Source organism: Saccopteryx bilineata, chromosome 4 (assembly GCF_036850765.1).
Source record: "Saccopteryx bilineata isolate mSacBil1 chromosome 4, mSacBil1_pri_phased_curated, whole genome shotgun sequence".
NCBI lineage: Eukaryota > Metazoa > Chordata > Mammalia > Chiroptera > Emballonuridae > Saccopteryx > Saccopteryx bilineata.
Window position 1 is genome coordinate 272,581,261 of NC_089493.1, and position 21,580 is coordinate 272,602,840.

At 42.0% G+C, this 21,580-nt stretch overlaps 1 protein-coding gene and 1 non-coding gene across 3 annotated transcripts in view; both read right to left on the reverse strand.

The window, feature by feature from the left end:
• The window catches only part of CRCP (CGRP receptor component), a 55,762-nt gene that overhangs the window by 28,450 nt on the left and 5,732 nt on the right, over window positions 1-21,580 (reverse strand). The window contains exons 2-5 of one of the 2 annotated variants that reach the window (XM_066274690.1): window positions 17,604-17,850; window positions 8,684-8,720; window positions 6,481-6,579; window positions 1,452-1,546 (exon numbers count right to left, since the gene is read on the reverse strand). In XM_066274690.1, coding sequence (XP_066130787.1) covers window positions 1,452-1,546; window positions 6,481-6,579; window positions 8,684-8,720; window positions 17,604-17,611 — 239 coding nt within the window. In that variant the 5' untranslated portion in view covers window positions 17,612-17,850. The remainder of the gene's footprint in view (window positions 1-1,451; window positions 1,547-6,480; window positions 6,580-8,683; window positions 8,721-17,603; window positions 17,851-21,580) is intronic. The other variant, XM_066274691.1, reaches the window with a different exon arrangement.
• TRNAA-UGC (transfer RNA alanine (anticodon UGC)) lies at window positions 635-710 on the reverse strand. Its single transcript has one exon. It is a non-coding gene; the product is annotated as a tRNA-Ala (tRNA).

Sequence of the window (21,580 nt, forward strand, 5' to 3'; positions counted from 1 at the left end):
ATGATGCTTGTACAACATGAATGTACCTAATGCCTCTGAATTGCACACTTAAAAATGGTTAAAATGGTAAATATATATAAAACAATATTCAGGTATTTTTTAAAAAGACAAATACTGTATGACTCCACTTGTGGGAGATATCTAGAGTAGTCCAATTAATAGAAACAGAAAATAGAAAAATGGTTGTCAGTGGCTGGGATGAAGGAGAAATGGAGAGTTATTTAATTGGTATAAAGTCTTAGTTCTGCAAGATTAAAAAGTTCTGCTTATTGGTTGCACAACAATGTAAATATATTCAACACACCAATAAAGTGCATACTTAAAAATATTAAGACGATACTTTTTTTTTTGTATTTTTCTGAAGTTGGAAACGGGGAGGCAGTCAGACAGACTCCCACATGCGCCCAACCAGGATCCACCTGGCACGCCCACCAGGGGTCGATGCTCAGCCCATCTGGGGCGTCGCTCTGTTGCAACCAGAGCCATTCTAGCGCCTGAGGCAGAGGCCACAGAGCCATCCTCAGCACCCGGGCAAACTTTGCTCCAATGGAGCCTTGGCTGTGGGAGGGGAAGAGAGAGACAGAGAGGAAGGAGAGGGGGAGGGGTGGAGAAGCAAATGGGCGCTTCTCCTGTGTGCCCTGGCTGGGAATCGAACCCGGGACTCCTGCACGCAAGGCCGATGCTCTACCACTGAGCCAACCAGCCAGGGCCAAGACGATAAATTTTATATTCTGTGCATTTTACAATTAAAAATAAGACAAACTATATACACACACTCACACATTTATAGATATTTGTTTTCAGAGTTCATTTGGAGAAGAGAGATAAGAGGAAAAGTACACTTAGTTTATTGATAGTGTATCAACTGGGTGCCTGAAATAACTCCGAATGGTTTCTCCAAAAGAAAATTATTGATTATCCTGAATGAAATGACAAAAACTTTTGGAATTTATCAGCTCTGCTATTCTAAAAGACTAGCAGTAGGTTTCTTCTCATGTCATATCTTGAGCTAATTGTTAATGTTTTTAATTTCTACAAGCTTACCTTATTCAAGAAAGTCATCAAAAAAAATAACTGGGCATTAAAAAAACAGAAAGAATATTATCAAGTCACTTTTCCCCCAAGCAAACACAAAATGTCAAATGACTTAATTGACTGACTTTATAAAAAGCAGTTTAACTTGTGAACCCCATTTTTCAACCAATTTGGTCTGAATGCTGAGAGGAGGTGATGAGTCAGGTCATAAAACTGGGGCTCCAAAAAAACTTTGAGATTTAAAAATCCCACTATGTTTTCATCTACAATACCATACTACTACTTTAAAGGAGCACACTGTTTATTAGATAGAATTCAAAACTCAACTAAATACAAATACACAGTTGCTGAGAGTGGCCTTTGTAAGTTATTTTCACTATATGTCATTCATTCTACTTAAGACAATTTTTACTTACTTGGTCAACTTGTGGCTTTTCATTGCTGTGAGAAATTCTCTGACAATCTCAGGACTCTGGTGCCTGCATGGTGTTTTTGATATGTATTTCAATGTCTACAAAAAATAAAAAAGGGGGGAGCAAGTCCAAATGAGTAAAAGGAAAACAATGGCTAAAATTTAGCATTCTAAAATTCTGTTTCAAAAATCTTCTATAAAACAAATGCCTTTAGGAGAAGTCAATCTTCATATAATAGGAATACCAAGCCTGACCAGGCAGTGGCGCAGTGGATAGAGAGTTGGACTGGGATGCAGAGGACCCAGGTTCAAGACTCCAAGGCAGCCAGCTTAAGTGCGGACTCATCTGGTTTGAGCAAAGCTCACCAGCTTGGACCCAAGGTCGCTGGCTTGAGCAAGGGGTTACTTGGTCTACTGAAGACCCACAGTCAAGGCACATATGAGAAAGCAATCAATGAACTAAGGTGTCGCAACGAAAAACTGATGATTGATGCTTCTCATCTCTTTCTGTCCCTATCTATCCCTCTCTCTGACTCTTTCTCTGTCCCTGTAAAAAAAATAAAAATTAAAAAATTTTTAAAAAATTTTAAAAAAGGAAAAATTTCAATCTGACCATTGCATTATATTTCAGACGATTTTTGAAATACAGGAAACCCAAAAAGTAAAATAAAAAGCCATGAACCTATATGGATATAACTAATATAGATGAGAAGTAACAATTTTCTTATAGAAGAATTCTAACTATTAAATATTTTTAAAAAATGAGGAAAATAAATCACCACTAGCAGTTCCACTATAGTAATAATTACTGCAGGAAAGACCCACCAATGAATGCTAAAATTAATGGGCAAAAGATTAAGGAGAAATGGGATATTTGCATAGCTTCAAAGCATCTACCTCAAAATATTTATTAATTATTGTGATGGTTTTAGCACACGTCAAATTCTCTGATATACCTCCCTTCAAGAGGTGAAGTCTAATCCTCCTCCCCTTGAATACAGCCTGGACTTGGTGACTCCTTTCTAACAATATGGAAATGGAAAAACAGCAACTTTACACAGGAGAAACCAGGCAGAAAACACCTTAACCACGTGATCAAAGTTAACAGGATCAGTAATAAGAAACTGGTATCATGGACCCTGTTTTGCCTATATGGTATTCTCCCCCCAAAGCCATTAAATCCAGTCACGAGCAAATATCAGACAGCAAAATCAAGGGACATTCTATAAGACACCTGGCCAGAACCCTTCAGTCCCTCAGTAGTACCAAAGTCATGGAAGAGAAGGAAAGGTTAAGGACCTGCTACAGATCAGAAAATATAAATACTAAGGAAACATGTTTAATAAATATAAAATGATGTGCTGGACTGAATCCTTGAACAGAAAAAAAAAAGGGCATTAGTGAGAAAACTGGAAAATTTCAAATAAAAACTTTAGTTTAATAATATCTGCCAATGTTAATTTCCTAGTTTTAATCATTGTACCATGGTTTTGTAAGATTTATATAGGGAAAACAAGGGGAAAGGTACATGAGAACTCTCACCACTACCTTTAAAACTCTTCTATAAGAGTAAAATCATTTCAAAATTAAAAGGGATTTCTTTTTTAAAGGGAACCCCACATAGACATTATTTGAGAAGACTTTCGAACCTAAAAAATAAACAGTAACCTCAGCATCTAAGTAGTCTCTCAAAAGTGCATATATCAGGTTGGTCTCATACTCCTCCATAACAACAAATACTAATAGATCAATTAATATGCACAGAGCCCTGAAAAATTAAAATTAAACACAAGAACTCCATATTCAGATGAGTTGTCATTCACATGAAGAACACCAGAAATATATTCTCAGGTATAAAAAGTCTCAGAATATTCAGTATCACAGTACCTTCCTTAAGGAGCCATGAATTAAAAGCAAGAACTTAAGGAGTGGAAGTTAGCTTAAACTGATTAGTGTGTAGTTAAAAGTACTTGACAGGTTTAGAGTTGTTCATAAAACCAATCACTAACGGCCCTGGCTGGTTGGCTCAGTGGTAGAGCGTCGGCCTGGCGTGCGGAAGTCCTGGGTTCGATTCCCGGCCAGGGCACATAGGAGAGGTGCCCATTTGCTTCTCCACTCCTCCCCCTCTCCTTCCTCTCTGTCTCTCTCTTCCTCTCCCGCAGCTGAGGCTCCATTGGAGCAAAGTTGGCCCCAGCACTGAGGATGGCTCTGTGGCCTCTGCCTCAGGCGCTAGAGTGGCTCTGGTTGCAACAGAGCGACGCCCTGGATGGGCAGAGCATCTCCCCCTGGTGGGCATGCCGGGTGGATCCCAGTGGGGCGCATGCGGGAGTCTGACTGCCTCCCCATTTCTGGCTTCGGAAAAATAAAAAAATAAAAATAAATAAAAAAACAATCACTAACAAATATTTTTTTCTTCTTTGAGCCTGACCAGGCAGTGGCACAGTGGATAGAGCGTTGGACTGGGATGCCGAGGACCCAGGTTCGAGACCCCAAGTTCGCCAGCTTGAGCGCGGGCTCATCTGGTTTGAGCAAAAGCTCACCAGCTTGTACCCAAGGTCGCTGGCTCGAGCAAGGGGTTACTCGGTCTGCAGAAGGCCCATGGTCAAGGCACATATGAGAAAGCAATCAATGAACAACTAAGGTCTCACGAAAAACTAATGATTGATGCTTCTCATCTCTCTGCATTCCTGTCTATCCCTCTCTCTGACTCTCTCTCTCTCCCTGTAAAAAAAAAAATATATATATATATATTTTTTTCTTCTTTGAAAGAGATGAGCTATATAAAGTACAGTAAAAGCATAAGAATGAATGATGGTGTTTTAAATACATGATGAGATGAACAAAACAATGAGGAGAAATGGTGACAGAAGTGCTAAATCCCTTATTTTCCTTAAAAGGGATTATGATCACTTCATTCAAGTTTATTAATATCTTGAAAAGATAAATTAAAGGAATTACAACCAAATCCTCTATAGAGACAAAACCAAAACAGGAAGGAAATTGCAAGAAAACAAATAATATGACAGACACAAAATCAACCACCACCTATAATAAACATAATGGCTTAAACTTTCTTTTTTAAGGACAAAGCATAAGGCTGAGTGAGAATGCAGCAAAATGTTCACTAGATACCAAGATTATGAATTACTTCTACTTTCTCCTTTATGATTTTTTTGGTATGTTCTACGTTTTCTAGAAGTATCACTTTTTGTGTAATAAAGAATTTGACACTGCCTGACCTGTGGTGGCGCAGTGGATAAAGCATTGCCCTGGAACACTGAGGCTGCCAGTTTGAAACCCTGGGTTTACTTGGTCAAGGCACATATGAGAAGCAACTCCTATGAATTGAGGCTTGCTTCCTGCTTCTCCCTTCCCCCACTTTCTTTCTCCTCTCTCTAAAATCAATAAATTTTAAGAAACAAAATATTTGGTATCACCCAAAGAAAAAGTCACTGGCCTATGAATTCAGCTCTGGGAGGTAATCTCCAGACCCTTGGAATGTTATAGCTAATAGGAGTATCTTTGTCTTGGGCCTTAGATCATACTGGATAGTCTCAACAATGTGACTTAGGATAGAGGCTTTGGTTCAAACAATATCACTCAGCCTGGAGCCCAAGATGAACTACATGGGATATTAATTATTCAATCATGCCTGTGTAATAGAGCCCCAATAAAATCTACGGACACTGAAGTGTGTGGACTGTAAATGGCAAAGAGCCACTGGAGATTCGAGGCTTAGCAAAAGGCTAAGTTCTCCCCCATTCACCTCCATATTGGATATGAAGCTGAGTATTTGCACCCACTTCACTTGCTTCCTTAAGTTGCTGGAAGCAATTTACATGCCCTTCTTCTCACTCTTTGTTTGTTCAGATGTTGGTTGCTTTCACTTATGTATGGTAGGGGGATTCCTGTTTATGCTTTGGGAGAGTTCCTGTTTTAGCCCCGGATGTAGAACTTTGTATCAAGGACTTTCTTGATTTGCATATAGCTATATAATAAAGCAAACTGGGGCTATGGGGCACTCGGATATTGCCATCAGCATTGAAGAGTCATCCCGATCCCATCCTTTTTTCTTAATAAGTCTGTTTTCTTAATTCCAAACCGTTCTCACTCAAAACCCAGATTTAGGAGCCACACTGGTCCGTGGCACTAAAGCTCAGCTAAGCTTCCCTGGTTGGCAATATTCTGTGCATATTGTCACACACTGCTAATTAAGAGAACAATGGAAGTTCTGTATTTGATATTTCTCTTGGAATCTGCCCTATTGGCTTCTTCCCTTTGCCAATTTTCTCTATACCTTTTCCCTGTGATAAACAGTAACCATGAATATGATAGCTTTCAGTTAGTTCTATGAGCACTTCAAGAAAATTACTGAATCTGGGGGTGGTCTTGGGACCCAACTTGAAATTGGTGTTAGAAGTGAGGGCTGTGCTCGCTTCTGCAGCACATATATTGGAAGTTTGGGCAGTCCTCCTTTTTTTTTGAGAGAGAGAGAGAGAGAGAGAGAGAGAGAGAAGAAAAGCATCAACTCATAGTTGCAGCACCTTAATTGTTCACTGATTGATTCTTGTATGTGCCTTAACTAGGGGGCTCCAGCTGAGCCAGTGACCCCTTACCCAAGTCAGTGACCATGGAATCATGTGTCTGATTCCAAGCTCAAGCCTGCAACCCCACGCTTAAGCTGGTGAGCTTGAGCTCAAGCCGGATGAACCTGTGCTCAAGCCAGTGACCTCAGGGTTTCGAACATGGGATCTCAGCGTTCCAGGTCAATGCTCTATCCACTGCATCACCACCAGTCAGGCAAAGAGCAGTCTTATAAACTAATCCCTCTAATTCTGCAGTTGGCTAACCCTCACAATTGGCCATACTCTTTCTACTTTTTTTTTTCTTTCTACTTTTATAAAAAGAATAAAAACAGGGATATATCAAAGTACAGCTGTTCAAATCAGATAATAGGCAACCTTGACTCGGTGGCAGAACAAACCAACTCCCTCAATGGTAGTTCAGATAGACCTCCAGAAGCCTCGGCTTACTTCATAGGTAATAGTATTCAAGTTCTGTTGCCCAGAACTGTGTTTATTCTTTCCAACTTCTTTACGCTGCTCTTTCAGATCAGTTAGTAACTGGAACACCTAGGAAGAGACATAAAAAGATTTTTATAGAGATGTTTGAGAAATGTATCTATTCCAAGGTCAATGACTTTGAAGATAAACAGTACCTCTTTTATTCTTATAAACCCTCCCCCCAACTCTTGCATTAGAGTAAATATGAATCCAGAAAGTATGTTACATTTTTAAAAATGCTTTTTTAAAATCTAAGTCAAATAATTCAAATTCATTAGTCTAGTTAAAATATTTCAAATGTTTCCTACCAATATATAGCATCTCTCTGATAGCTTCTGATCTCAAAAATATTTTGAGTACAATATTTAGAAGTAAATTCTCCTAAATAAATGATTTTTTTAGAAAATGGATTCCACTTCTCTAATATGAAAATCTAGTATATTTTGGGAAAGAGAAATTATGAATCAAGTGCTAAAATATATACTGCTCACAAAAATTAGGGGATATTTCAAAATGAATATGAAGTGATTAAAAAAAACAAGCATTTGATTTTTAATTAAACAAGAACATCAGGAAAGTAAACGACAAGTCAAAGAAAGTTGTTCCATTATGCAAATGAGAAACAAAACCAACTTTTATTTCATTGGTGAAAATGCACTATACAAAAGGCTGAAAGTACTGGAGTATCTGCACGTTCCCTGATTCCCTAATTTTTGTGAACAGTTACAAAAAAAAAAGGAAAAAATGCTATAAAACATTATATGTAAACTTTCCCCCCAACAGAGAAACATGTGTTAAGAAGGGTGTAGGGAGTACATCTCTTCCTTGTTTCAGAGATTATAGCAAAAAATTGATGGAAGCATAGATTCAGATTCATAGACCATTACTAGATATAATACAACTCTTCACCTGTCTGTCATTTTCAGACATAGTCGCATGAGACCCAATTAATGTAGTCAATGTTTCTTTAATGGATAAAACACCCAAACAGCAGAGTCCAAACTGGACAAGAAGGTTCCTAAAAGCCAATGGCTTGACCAACAACCATTTCCTTCCTGTTATGAGCCAAAACCATTTAAGATGAATCTTAAGGGAAAGAGGAATATGGCTATTTGTAATTCTGTTACCATATATATTATCACACAGTGGAGACCTGAATCTCCTACAAGTCTTTATGAGTTCAGATTCTGCCATATGAAGAATTGACACTGAATTATGTATGAGTGGATCTTTCTACACCTGGAATTAACCTATCAGATGGTTTGCTAGTACCAAACAAGATCCAGGCAAAATGAAAGGATAGCAAAAATAATGTTGTATCTCCCCTCTCATCAATCTCTTCCCCTTTTCCTCTCTACCCCAGCAAAGCAAGCCCCAAAATCCCCAATCTGTTAGTTCTTACAAAATTATTCATAATGTTGAATCAACTATGCTCTTTTTCAAAATGAAAATTTTAATACTTATAAGACTATTATAAGGATCAAAATAATGAAATAAAAGTATTTTATAGGAACAGAGTGGTAATTAAGAAAAAACATGTATTTTAATAGAAACTTTTTCTGACAAACAGTTCCAAAATAGATGCTTTCATCCCATGAAGGCATCCCAAATGAATATCTAAAACAGAGGTCCCCAAACTTTTTACACAGGGGGCCAGTTCACTGTCACTCAGACCATTGGAGGGCCAGACTATAAAAAAAACTATGAACAAATCCCTATGCACACTGCACATATCTTATTTTAAAGTAAAAAAACAAAACGGGAACAAATACAATATTTAAAATAAAGAACAAGTAAATTTAAATCAACAAACTGACCAGTATTTCAATGGGAACTATGCTCCTCTCACTGACCACCAATGAAAGAGGTGCCCCTTCCAGAAGTGCGGCGGGGCGGATAAATGGCCTCAGGGGGCCGCATGTGGCCCGCGGGCCGTAGTTTGGGGACCCCTGATCTAAAATTTTCACATTTGGGGAAGGTTGCCTACTGTATACTAAAGTCTTCCCAACATTCCTGAATTACTGTAATTTATCAAGCTTAGACTATTACAAGGTGTCCTATTTTAAAGTGGAAAATCCAAATTAATTCAGTCATTTCTAACCACAACAAATTCAATAATCTTCAGAGGCAAACAACAAACTATCAGAGAGAAAAATACTTCATAGCTATTTACCTCGTAGTTACTGAGCAGCGCAGAATTGGCATCCTTCCTGCAAAAGAAAAGAAAATTATCATAATCTGGGATCATATCCTTTTGTGTGAATTAAATATGTGTGAAATAATTCCTCTGTCAAAATTAGTCTGTAGTCCAGTTCAGGAATTTAGGGACTACAACCTTTAGGAGAAATGTCCTGAGTCCTACTGGCTTAGTTGGTACTGGACAATTTCAGAGCATACCTTCCTTTTTACAGCCATAGTATATTCACACATCCATCAGAGTAGGTGATTGAAAGACTCTACTTATCCCTACTCTATGTAGGTAAAGTTAAGAGAAGTCAGACATCAGGGGGAAGCTAGTTATAACACCAGAGGTAGGGAATCAATAAACAGTGTAAGGGTGCTAGAATTTACTGGAGAAACAGTACTGTCTCATCCATCCCAGAGCCATGGCCTCTTCCCAGCACCATCAGCTACTGACATCTTGGGCAGCCAAGTCCTCTTGCTGAATCACAGATATGGAATCCTTAACACTAGCATCACTATTGGGAATTCCAGCAGTGTCAGAAATTCTGCCAGGTATCTACAAAACTACAACAATGATATTCATCTTCTTTATCAGTTACACAGGTACCATTCATGTGTCTAAGCAGGGGTCAAAAGCATGGTACCACTGTGTAACAGTTAATCAGGGCAAAATGTTATCTTTCATTTATGAATGAGCATTAACAATGTGACTTGCATTAAATCATAATCAATCCATTCTACAATATCTTATCAGGAAGTATTTACTGCCTTTAACTATCTGAAGGAAGTCTAGTATGATAATTATGAACAGTTTTGAAAATCAGATCTGGGTTCATACCCTGGCTCAGCTACTTACAAAGTATATGAGTTTTAGTGAATTAATTAACCCCTCTAAGTTTCCCCGTCTAAAGCAAGCAAACAAAAAATGGGGATAAACTAGTACCTGGAAGTGTAGCCTGGATTTTAAACCCAACTCCACCACACACTGGCTATGCAAATTTTGGCAGTTATTGTACCTCTCTGTGCTTAAATCTCCTCACCTATAAAATAGCAAGTAAAGTACCACACTTCTAAGACTGTTTACAGGATTACACAAAACCTGTAAAGTACCTAGAACATAGGTACTTTATGCCATTAATTATCACCGCTACCTGTGCTATTATTATCATCACCACCACTTCTTCCTACCCCAGAAAGCTGTTACAAGGATGACAAGAGACAACAAATTTTAAAAGTGTAATATAGTTCTGATACTTATTAACCTAAATGGAGGCTTTTTTTTTTTTTTTTGTATTTTTCCGAAGCCAGAAACAGGGAGACAGTCAGACAGACTCCTGCCTGCTCCACACCAGGATCCACCCGGCATGCCTACCAGGGGGCGACGCTCTGACCATCTTGGGGCGTCTTTCTGCCACAATCAGAGCCATTCTAGCGCCTGAGGCAGAGGTCACAGAGCCATCCTCAGTGCCCGGGCAAACTTTGCTCCAATGGAACCTTGGCTGCGGGAGGGGAAGAGAGAGACAGAGAGGAAGGAGAGGGGGAGGGGTGGAGAAGCAGATAGGTGCTTCTCCTGTGTACCCTGGCCGGGAATCGAACCCAGGACTCCTGCACGCCAGGCCGACACTCTACCACTGCGCCAACCGGCCAGGGCCTGGAGGCTATGATTTTTAAAAGATATCTCACTTAATTCTTATTAAAAAAATCCTGGCCCTGGCCGGTTGGCTCAGCAGTAGAGCGTCGGCCTGGCGTGCGGGGGACCCGGGTTCGATTCCCGGCCAGGGCACATAGGAGAAGCGCCCATTTGCTTCTCCACCCCCACCCCCTCCTTCCTGTCTCTCTCTTCCTCTCCCGCAGCCAAGGCTCCATTGGAGCAAAGATGGCCCGGGCGCTGGGGATGGCTCCTTGGCCTCTGCCCCAGGTGCTAGAGTGGCTCTGGTCACGGCAGAGCAATGCCCCGGAGGGGCAGAGCATCGCCCCCTGGTGGGCAGAGCATTGCCCCGGTGGGTGTGCCGGGTGGATCCCGGTCGGGCGCATGCGGGAGTCTGTCTGACTGTCTCTCCCCGTTTCCAGCTTCAGAAAGAAAAAGAAAAAAAAAAAAATCCTGTGATGTAGGAACTATTATGATTTCTTCTTTATAGATGATGAAACTGAGGCTGACTTAAAAACTTGCTTAACATCACATAGTAATAAGCCTAACTGAAGTAGAAGATAACTGTGGAATTGCAAAAAGTAAGAATGGACTGGACAAATGAAAACTGGTAATGCAGAATTAAAAAATTCAAGCCTGGCCTGTGGTGGCACAGTAGAGATATTCGACCTGAAATGATGAGGTCACCGGTTTGAAACCCTGGGCTGGCCCAGTCAAGGCATATACAACAAGAAATCAATGAACTAAAGTAAAGCAACTATAAGTTGATATTTTCTGCTCCCCGCCCCCACCTCCTTTCTGTAAAATCAATTTTAAAAATCCTTAAAAAAAAAAAAAAAAAAGAATCCTAAAAATTCAGGAAAGAGTCTGGGCTTAACATAATATACAACAAAGACTACTGTATGTCCTTAAACCAGGAGTGAGACTATACTGTATAATGAAAATGATACAAAATCTCAAAAACATGGGTCAGATGGGCAATTTCCCCAGTCAATAAATAAAGCAAAACTAGTAGGTGATTAAAACAAGGATACAACCTAGGCTTTGGTCATCAGCACAGTGATGTCAGCACTGTAATCAAATGAGCATATGAAGCCTACCAAATGCTACTAGTTGTTCAACAAATAACTGGGATTTCACCAAAGTGCTGCTTTGCCCAAATGATCACAACTGCACGCAGGTCACAAAGAATGTCTTGTTTAAAAGGAGCTGACCATAGAAAGGACAATGCATAATTATTGCATGTGATACAGGTCATTTAAAAAATTGAAACTGACAAATCAAATCACATGTCATCTTTGCCTACTTAATTAGGAAGTCAGCCCACACAGGCTTCCTCCTATCTCTGCCTGAAATTGAATTACCACTCCCTGTGTGCCCTAAAATACACAACAACTAAGACAGGCCTGCCTGGAACAAACTGGGCTGGGGAAAAATACAAATGCTATTTTTCCTCCAGGGCCAGGCTAATGGATCCATCCCAGGTGTGTTACTGTTATAACTTCATTTCCAAATCGTGGCCCTTCCTGTTACGCAGAATGTCCATGCCCTAAGAAATCTGTCCCTGGCTCTTCCAAGCCATTATCTCATTGCCCAAGTCAATATTGTTAATGCAAAAAACCAAAAACATTATCAGTCTTTTCTAGAACCAATGATTAAATAAGGAAAATTCTCTCCCATGTTTCTTTTAATAAACATCTGTTTTGGGCGTGACCAGGCGGTGGCGCAGTGGATAGAGCTTCGGCCTGGGATGCAGAAGACCCAGGTTCAAGACCCCGAGGTCGCCAGCTTGAGCGTGGGCTCATCTGGTTCGAGCAAAAGCCCACCAGCTTAAACCCAAGGTCACTGGCTCCAGCAAGGGGTTACTCGGTCTGCTGAAAGCCCACGGTCAAGGCACATATAAGAAAGCAATCCATAACAACTAAGGTGTTGCAACACGCAACAAGAAACTGATTGATGCTTCTCATCTCTCTCCATTCCTGTCTGTCTGTCCCTGTCTATCCCTCTCTCTGACTCACTCTCAGTCTCTGTAATAAACCTCTGTTTTGGTACCAGTAGCACAAAGGAAGTTTAAATAGGTACTGTATTCTGTGGATTCTGGCTGACAGAAGCTGACCTACTCATTGATTCTTTTATTAGTATAATTTTTTTAAAACTCAGCTAAAAGAGTAAATGCCAATATATGTTAGGTCTTCCTTTATTCAAGGAGTGTCTAGTATCTATCTTTTATAAAGTCCTAAATGAACTGTGTACTGGGAAATTTTTAAGGCAGTTTTTATCCTGAAAGATGTCACTGTAACCTCCACTAAGTGGCAGGTTGTTGGGAAAAGGATATGGTGAGATTTGACAAACATCAACCTAATCAAGTTATCCTATTTAACAGCACCAATAATGATGGTGTGATGTACTAAGAAAGACACAATCCTGTCAAAAAAATGTTTAATTTGAATCTAGCCATGAAGATCTAATTAGACAAACCCAAATTGAGGAATATATTTCAAAACAACTGGCCTAGATTCTTAAAAATATCAATATCATTTGTCACAATGCCAATGTCACAAAAAAAAAAGTCTAGGAAACAATTTTTACAGTAAAGGACATTAAAGAAACATGACAACTAAATGCAATGTGTGATTCTTTTTTTTTTTTTTTTTTTTTTTTTTGCATTTTCCTGAAGCTGGAAACGGGGAGAGACAGTCAGACAGACTCCCGCATGCGCCTGACCGGGATCCACCCCGCACGCCCACCATGGGGCGATGCTCTGCCCATCCTGGGCGTCGCCATGTTGCGACCAGAGCCACTCTAGCGCCTGAGGCAGAGGCCACAGAGCCATCCCCAGCGCCTGGGCCATCTTTGCTCCAATGGAGCCTTGGCTGCGGGAGGGGAAGAGAGAGACAGAAAGGAAGGCGCGGCGGAGGGGTGGAGAAGCAAATGGGCGCTTCTCCTGTGTGCCCTGGCCGGGAATCGAACCTGGGTCCTCCGCACACTAGGCTGACGCTCTACCGCTGAGCCAACTGGCCAGGGCAATGTGTGATTCTTGACTGGATCCTGAAAGGGTAAAAAATAAAAATATAGCTAAAACAAACATTATTGAGACAACTGAAGAAATGTGAATATAGGTTGTATTTTAATAGTGATTATATTAGTGCTAAATCCCCTGGGTATGATAATAGTATTGTAGATACATGATATATTGTAGATATATGATAAGAGAATGCCTTTATAAGATTGGGTTAAATGACATCTACAACTCTCAAATGATTAATGTGTGTGTGTGTGTGTGTGTGTGTGAGAGAGAGAGAGAGAGAGAGAGAGAGAGAAATAGAGAGTGGAGAGAAAGTTGGCATGTTTAAGAGAGATAAGGTAAATATATCAAAATGTTAACAAATGCTAACTCCATTTAAAGAGAATAAAGGTAATTGTGGTGCTCTTTTTGCAGCTGTTCCATGGGTTATTTTCAAGTTAACATGTTAAAAAAAGTGGAAATGTGCCCTGGCCGGTTGGCTCAGTGGTAGAACATCGAACCAGAGTATGATGTCCTGAGTTCGATTATTGGTCAGGGCACTCAGGAGAAGCACCCATCTGCTTCTCCACTCCCACCCCCTCTAGCTTTTTTTTCTCTCTCTCTCTTTCTCCCTCTCTCTTCCCTTCCATGGCTCAATTGGAGCAACTTGGCCCCCGGCACTAAGGATGGCTCCACCTCCTCTGCCTCAGGCATTAAGAAGAGCTTCATTGTTGGCAAGGGAGCAATGCCCCAGATGGGCAGAGCATCGCCCCCTAATGGGCTTGCCAGGTGGATCCAGGTCAGGGCGCACACGTCAGTCTGTCTCTGCCTCCCCTCCTCTCACTGAGTAAAAAAATAAGACATTAGAATAATTTACAATTGAGGACATAAAATGCATTTTTCCCCAATGTTTTTTAGAGTGACTAGAATCCATCCATTGACACACCTATCAATTTTTTTTCTGTGAAAGAGACAGAAACAGAGAGAGGGACAGACAGATGAGAAGGGAGAGAGATGAGAAGCATCAATTCTTCATTTTGGCACCTTAGTTGTTCATTGACTGCTTTCTCATATGTGCCTTGACCGAGGGGCTACAGCAAAGCAAGTGACCCCTTGCTCAAACCAGCGACCCTGGGCTCAAGCCAGCGACCTTTGGGCTCAAGCCAGCGGCGACCATGGGCTCATGTGTATGATCCCACCCTCAAGCCAGGGACCCCATGCTCAAGCTGGTGAGCCCACGCTCAAGCCAGATGAGCTCACACTCAAGCCGGTGACCTTGGGGTTTTGAACCTGGTTCCTCCGCATCCCAGTCCAATGCTCTATCCACTGCGTCACCCCAGGTCAGGCGAAACACCTATCAATTATATTTAAAAGCTGTTGATCCCTACTGAGCAGGAATTGTCTACTTGATAGATAATACTTCAGTATTATGTAATACATTGACAGGCACACAGACTTTCTAGAAACCATCCATCTACAAAAAACTTCGTATTTCTTGTAAGAATTAGAATATTACTGATTTTACTTACAGGTATTTAAAGCAAATATTCCAAGTGAATTTTAAAGATTGTCTAAATCTATACTTACAGGCAGACAATCACTTAATATTCTTAAGTAATGAATTGACTGAAGTTGACTTGGTGTTTGAAATTTAACTTGTAAAATTTGCTTAACTTGCTGAGTCAATTTAATGGATATAAACAACTACTTTGAAAAACCAAATTCTGAAAAACAGAACAAAATGATCTACTGGCAGACTTTCCTTAGAAACACACACAAAAAAAATCCAAGCAAACAGTGCCTATTTCTTGCCACACAGTTCACTCTTACGAAAGCAGTGACGAATGTAATTGCTCAAATCCTCTTATTTTCAATCTATGTTATTGACTCAAGTCATGTTCCAGAAAACTAAACCCTGGTACAAGAAAACTGGGAGGACATCCAAATCCATGAACAATTTAACCTGTAGCATTCTCTTAGGGACTAACAAGTATCCTCTTTCCAGTCCTGTTACTGAACTATTATAGGACCTAACTCCTTTAAACCTCAGCTATGAAATGAAGGAAATTCTGACACCATCAGAAAGGTGGTACAGAGATAAATACAGTCCATTTTCCTCATGTATAGTAAGTTCAAGAATGAAAGAGTGGCCCTGGCCGGGTGGAGAGAGCTTCATCCTGGTGCACTGAGGTCGCAAGTTTGATCCCCAGTCAGAGCACATAAGAGAAGTAATCAATGGGTGTACAACTAAATGGAACAATAAGCTGATGCTTCTCTCTCTCTCTCAAATCAATGGGGGGGGGGGAGTGAACATCAAAGATTTCCAAGTATATAAATAATCCCAAGGCCTTAGACAAAGAGCAAACACATTATATAGAGCATATAAGTACTTAATTTTGCTATGAAATTTTCGTATCCTTTTACTTGGGGAAAATGTTTCCAAATGACGCTCAAAAAAGGTTTTTAAATTATGTCATTCAAAAATGGTGATGAGCCCTGGCCGGTTGGCTCAGCGGTAGAGTGTCGGCCTAGCGTGCGGAGGATCCGGGTTCGATTCCCGGCCAGGGCACACAGGAGAAGCGCCCATTTGCTTCTCCACCCCTCCGCCGCGCTTTCCTCCCTGTCTCTCTCTTCCCCTCCCGCAGCCAAGGCTCCATTGGAGCAAAGATGGCCCGGGCGCTGGGGATGGCTCTGTGGCCTCTGCCTCAGGCGCTAGAGTGGCTCTGGTCGCAACATGGCAACCCCCAGGATGGGCAGAGCATCGCCCCTGGTGGGCGTGCCGGGTGGATCCCGGTCGGGCGCATGCGGGAGTCTGTCTGACTGTCTCTCCCTGTTTCCAGCTTCAGAAAAATGAAAAAAAAAAAAATGGTGATGAAAGGAGACTTGATAGGGGGTGGTGAACACATAATACAATATACAGATGACATATTATAGAATTGTACATTTGAAACTTATGTAATTTTATTTATCAATGTCACTCCAATAAAAAAAAAGTTAGCGCCTGGCGCAGTGGATAGAGCGTCGGACTGGGATTCAGAGGACCCAGGTTCAAGACCCCGAGGTCGCCAGCTTGAGTGCGGGCTCATCTGGTTTGAGCAAAAAGCTCACCAGCTTGAGCCCAAGATCGCTGGCTCGAGCAAGGGGTCACTTGGTCTGCTATATATAACCCCCCGGTCAAGGCACATATGAGAAAGCAATGAACGAACAACTAAGAAACCACATTGGTATTTCTCATCTCTTTCCCTTTCTGTCTGTCTGTCCCTATCTGTCTCTCTCTCTCTCTCACACACACACACACACACAAAGCAATTTTATGGATATTGTTACTGATGTCTTCTTTAATTCTTTTGTGGTCAGAAAATGTAGTGTATATTATTTCAGTTCTCTGAAATTTATTGGGATTTGATGGCTGAGAAAATTGCAGATCTTTGTGAATATTCCAAGTGCAGTAAAAAGAATGTGTGTTGTGCAGCAGTTATACTATCCCATAAACCTCAACCAGGTCAAATGATTCACACCGTGATACAAACCTTATTTTTGCCTACTGCTGTCCACTTTAAGAGAGAGGTATTTTTTTTTATTTTTTTTTTATTTATTTATTCATTTTAGAGAGGAGAGGGAGAGACAGAGAGAGAGAAGGGGGGAGGAGCTAGAAGCATCAACTCCCATATGTGCCTTGACCAGGCAAGCCCAAGGTTTTGAACCGGCGACCTCAGCATTTCCAAGTCGATGCTTTATCCACTGCGCCACCACAGGTCAGGCTAAGAGAGAGGTATTAAATTCTCTAACAAAAAGAAAATTCTGTCATTCAACCAAATAAAACCATAAGTATTCTTCACTTTTTAAAAAATACGTGTATGTGTATTATGTTATTCCCTCAGTATTTACTCAGTGACTGAAGAGAAAAATAGTAGCAACTTAAGGGAGTCTTCCATTCGTGTCTTTTTGATCCAGGTCCTACAAGTGCCTTAAAGAAGTGTACCGGGCCGGGCTCACCACTGTGACCTCGGAAACGCCAGCAAATGAATGAGGGAAGCAGCAGGTGCACGGGAAGGCACGCGGCCCGGGCCTAGGCACGGGGGGTGCGGGCGGAGGTGACGAGAGCCAGAGCGACGGCCTTCTTCTCCCCCGCCTCCCCGCCCGTCGCCCTCCTCACAAGGCGCGACGCGGGGTCCCCCAGTGCCCACGCCTCTCAGCCTCCAGCAGCTAGCCGTCCCCCTCTGTAAGCCTAGCCGGAACGCGCCTCGCGTGGCTTACACTTCCATGTCGGGGCCGTCTCGTGGCCTCCCGCAAGCAACACGCAGGTGGCCTCACACCGCTCCGCCGCCGCCGCCGCCGCCGCCCCTGCGTCCGCGTCAAACGCCGGGTCGCGCACTCCGCGTGCCGCGGTGCACGCCGGGATCGGCGCGTTGAACGCTGGGAGTTTGGAGGACTCCGAAGTGTTGTGACCGCTCGCCCCTCTCACCGTCAGCTCTTTGTGCTCCTCATCTGGTGGGATCTCAGCCTATCAAGCGTTTGCAAACAGTGCTTAGCTTATGTTTTCGTGGTTATACCAAAATATATGTATATTTTTGTATTTTTCTGAAGTTGGAAACGGGGAGGCAGACAGACTCCCGCATGCGCCCGACCGGGATCCCCCCCCCGCCCCCCCCCCGCATGCCCACCAGGGGGCGATGCTCTGTTGCAACCAGAGCCATTCTAGCGCCTGAGGCAGAGGCCACAGAGCCATCCACAGAGCCATCCTCAGCGCCCGGGCCAACTTTGTTCTAATGGAGCCTTGGCTGCGGGAGGGGAAGAGAGAGACAGAGAAGAAGGAGAGGGGCAGGGGTGGAGAAGCAGATGGGCGCTTCTCCTGTGTGCCCTGGCGGGGAATCGAACCTGGGACTCCTGCACGTGGTTCCAAAGACGTCTAATTAGCAGTCCTTTGCTACGTTAAAATCCTGCCCCCCCCCCTTCCCCGAGAGTATTGATACTGAGGAGGTTAGGGGGCTCTGAGTGCTGGTAATGTGCTATTTAATGATCTGGGCACGGGGCACGCGAAGTGTTCAGTTGCTGAAAATTCAGTGAGCTGTACACTTACGTATGCTTTTCTGTATGTATGTTATAATTGAATAAAACGTTTTAAAAGGTAAAAAAACGAAAACCCCAGCCTGCCTTCTCCCTGTTCCCATTCTTCCTTGAAAGCAATTTGAAAAAAAAAAAAACAACAAACATATAAAGAGCCTTAAGGTCAGGCACTCTCTGACCTTCCGGCCTAACTAGTAATTTATCCAAAGGGAATAATCAGGTACTTGAAGGAAGATGATACGTAGTGGTGTTTTTTTGCTGGAAGACAGCCTAAATGCCAAACAATAAGGATTCAATAAATAATGTTCCAGTCATACAGTATAACATAGGCCACGAAAAGTCATGTAACATTTGGTATTTTGGGGAATTGGTTAAGGTAGGGTTATTATTTTTTAATTTGAAAGAGAGAGAGAGAGAGAGAGAGAGAGAGAGAGGAACATAGATCTGTTCCTGTATGTGTCCTGACCCAGGATCAAACCCAGAGGCTTGAGTATCAGGACAATGCTCTAACCAACCAAGCTATCCAGCCAGGGCAAGATAAGGTTTTTTTCAAAAGAGAGAAAATGATGTGAAGTGATCCTAGTAATCTAAGGAAAAATAATACATAGGGATAAAATACCTAAGGGTTTGGGAGGTAGAGCCACCTAATCTACATTTTATATATTTTTAAAGAACAGGAGTGAGAGTTTTGATGTCTATTATATTCTGGATTTTTTCTTTTTTTTGGTATGTTTGAAATAGTTCCCAAAGACTGGAAGGGAATATGCCAAAGTATTAAGTGGTGAGTGTCTTTAGATGATGAGTCAGTTGCTTTTTTTTCAGAGTTCTATCAGTTATCTACTAAGCTCATTCTCCTTGCAAGGTCTTTGGAAAGCACTTTATTATTCAATAACATTGTGAAAGCTATGCCCTTGGTCAGCCTGTGATTCTGTGTGTCTCCATCATTTTCTTAGGACCTGTTTGACCTTGGGAGATTCATTAACCTCTCCTGACCTCAATTCCCTAATCTGAAAATCGTAGATCTATTAGATAGTCCTATAACATTCCTGGCATATAGTTAAGAGTTAAACAAATATTAATGACTGTGACAATACTATATGAAGTAAACTCCATTGTTATTCAAAATTTACTGTTGAGAAAACAGAGGCAGGTTTAGAAAGATTATGATTTACCCCAAATCACTCATCTAGTAACTTGTTCAGCAAGGATTCAAATCAATCTGAAAAAATACAAGAATTGTATAAAACAGTTAATAATGACTGGTGACTGGACTTTTAAAATGTGCTATATTAATACAATGGAATACTATTTAGCAATAAAAAGAATGGAGTGATGATACACATGCTACAACATGGATGGCCTTCAAAAGTATGCTAAGTAAAAGAAGCCAGATACAAAAGACAACATATTGTATAATTAATTTACATGAAATGTCCAAGAATAGGCAAATCTATTAGAGACGGGAAATTAACCAGTGGTTGCTTAGGGCAGGGAGCAGGATGATGAAGGGAAGTGACAGTTAATAGATACTGAATTTCCCCAGCAATTCTACTTATGGGAACATAACCAAAGAATTCCAAAACACTAATTCAAAAGAATATATGCAGCCCTGGCCGGTTGGCTCAGTGGTAGAGTGTTGGCCTGGCGTGCAGGAGTCCCAGGTTCGATTCCTGGCCAGGGCACACAGGAGAAGCGCTCATCTGCTTCTCCACCCCTCCCCCTCTCCTTCCTCTCTGTCTCTCTCTTCCCCACCCACAGCCAAGGCTCCATTAGAGCAAAGTTGGCCTGGGCGCTGAGGATGGCTCTGTGGCCTCTGCTTCAGGCACTAGAATGGCTCTGGTTGCAACAGAGCGATGCCCCAGATGGGCAGAGCATCGCCCCCTGGTGGGCATGCCGGGTGGATCCCGGTCGGGCACATTTAGGAGTCTGACTGCCTCCCCGTTTCCAACTTCAGAAAAATAAAATAAAGAGAATATATGCATCCCAGCCCTGGCCAATTGGCTCAGCGGTAGAGCGTCGGCCTGGCGTGTGGGGGACCCGGGTTCGATTCCTGGCCAGGGCACATAGGAGAAGCGCCCATTTGCTTCTCCACCCCCCCTCCTTCCTCTCTGTCTCTCTCTTCCCTTCCCGCAGCCAAGGCTCCATTGGAGCAAAGATGGCCCGGGCGCTGGGGATGGCTCCTTGGCCTCTGCCCCAGGCGCTAGAGTGGCTCTGGTCGCGGCAGAGCGACGCCCGGGAGAGGCAGAGCATCGCCCCCTGGTGGGCAGAGCGTTGCCCCTGGTGGGCGTGCCGGGTGGATCCCGGTCGGGCGCATGCAGGAGTCTGTCTGACTGTCTCTCCCCGTTTCTAGCTTCAGAAAAATACAAAAAAAAAAAAAAGAATATATGCATCCCTATGTTCACTGCAGCGTTAATTTACAATAGCCAAGATGTGGAACAGCCCAAGTGCTCATCAGTAGATGAGTGAATGCACACAGTGTAATAATACTCAGCCCTATAAAAGAAACCTTTTGCTACAGCATAGAAGGACTTGGAGAGTATTATGCTAAGTCAAATAAACCAGTCAGAAAAAGACAAATACCATATGATTTCACTTATATGTGGAATCTAATGAACAAAATAAACCAGCGAACAAAATAGAAACAGATTCATAGATATGAAGAACAGACTGACAGCTGTCAGAGGGGAATGGGGCTGGGGGGCTGGGTGGAAAAGGTGAAGGGATTAAGCATAGAAACAAAATGCAGACACAGACAACAGTATGAGGATCACAAGAGGGAAAGGAGTGAGAGGAGGTAGAGGAGGGTGAAGGAGGGATAAATGCTGATGGAAAGAGACTTGACTTGGGGTGGTGAACATACAATAAAATTTATAAATGACGTATCATAGAATTGTACACCTGAAACCTGTATAATTTTATTAACCATGTCACCCCAATAAATTCAATTAAAAATCTGAAAACAGATATTGAATTTCTTTGGGAGGAAACAAAAATGTCCTAAAATTAGGTTGAAGTAATTGTTGTACATTCCTATGAATATATTTAAAAATATTGAATTGTACACTTTAATGTGTAAATTGTATGGTATCTGAATTATATATCAATAAAGCTGTTAAATTTTACGGGTGTTTGCCTGTGGGTATTAGCAAAGCAGTGTGGCCTGACCT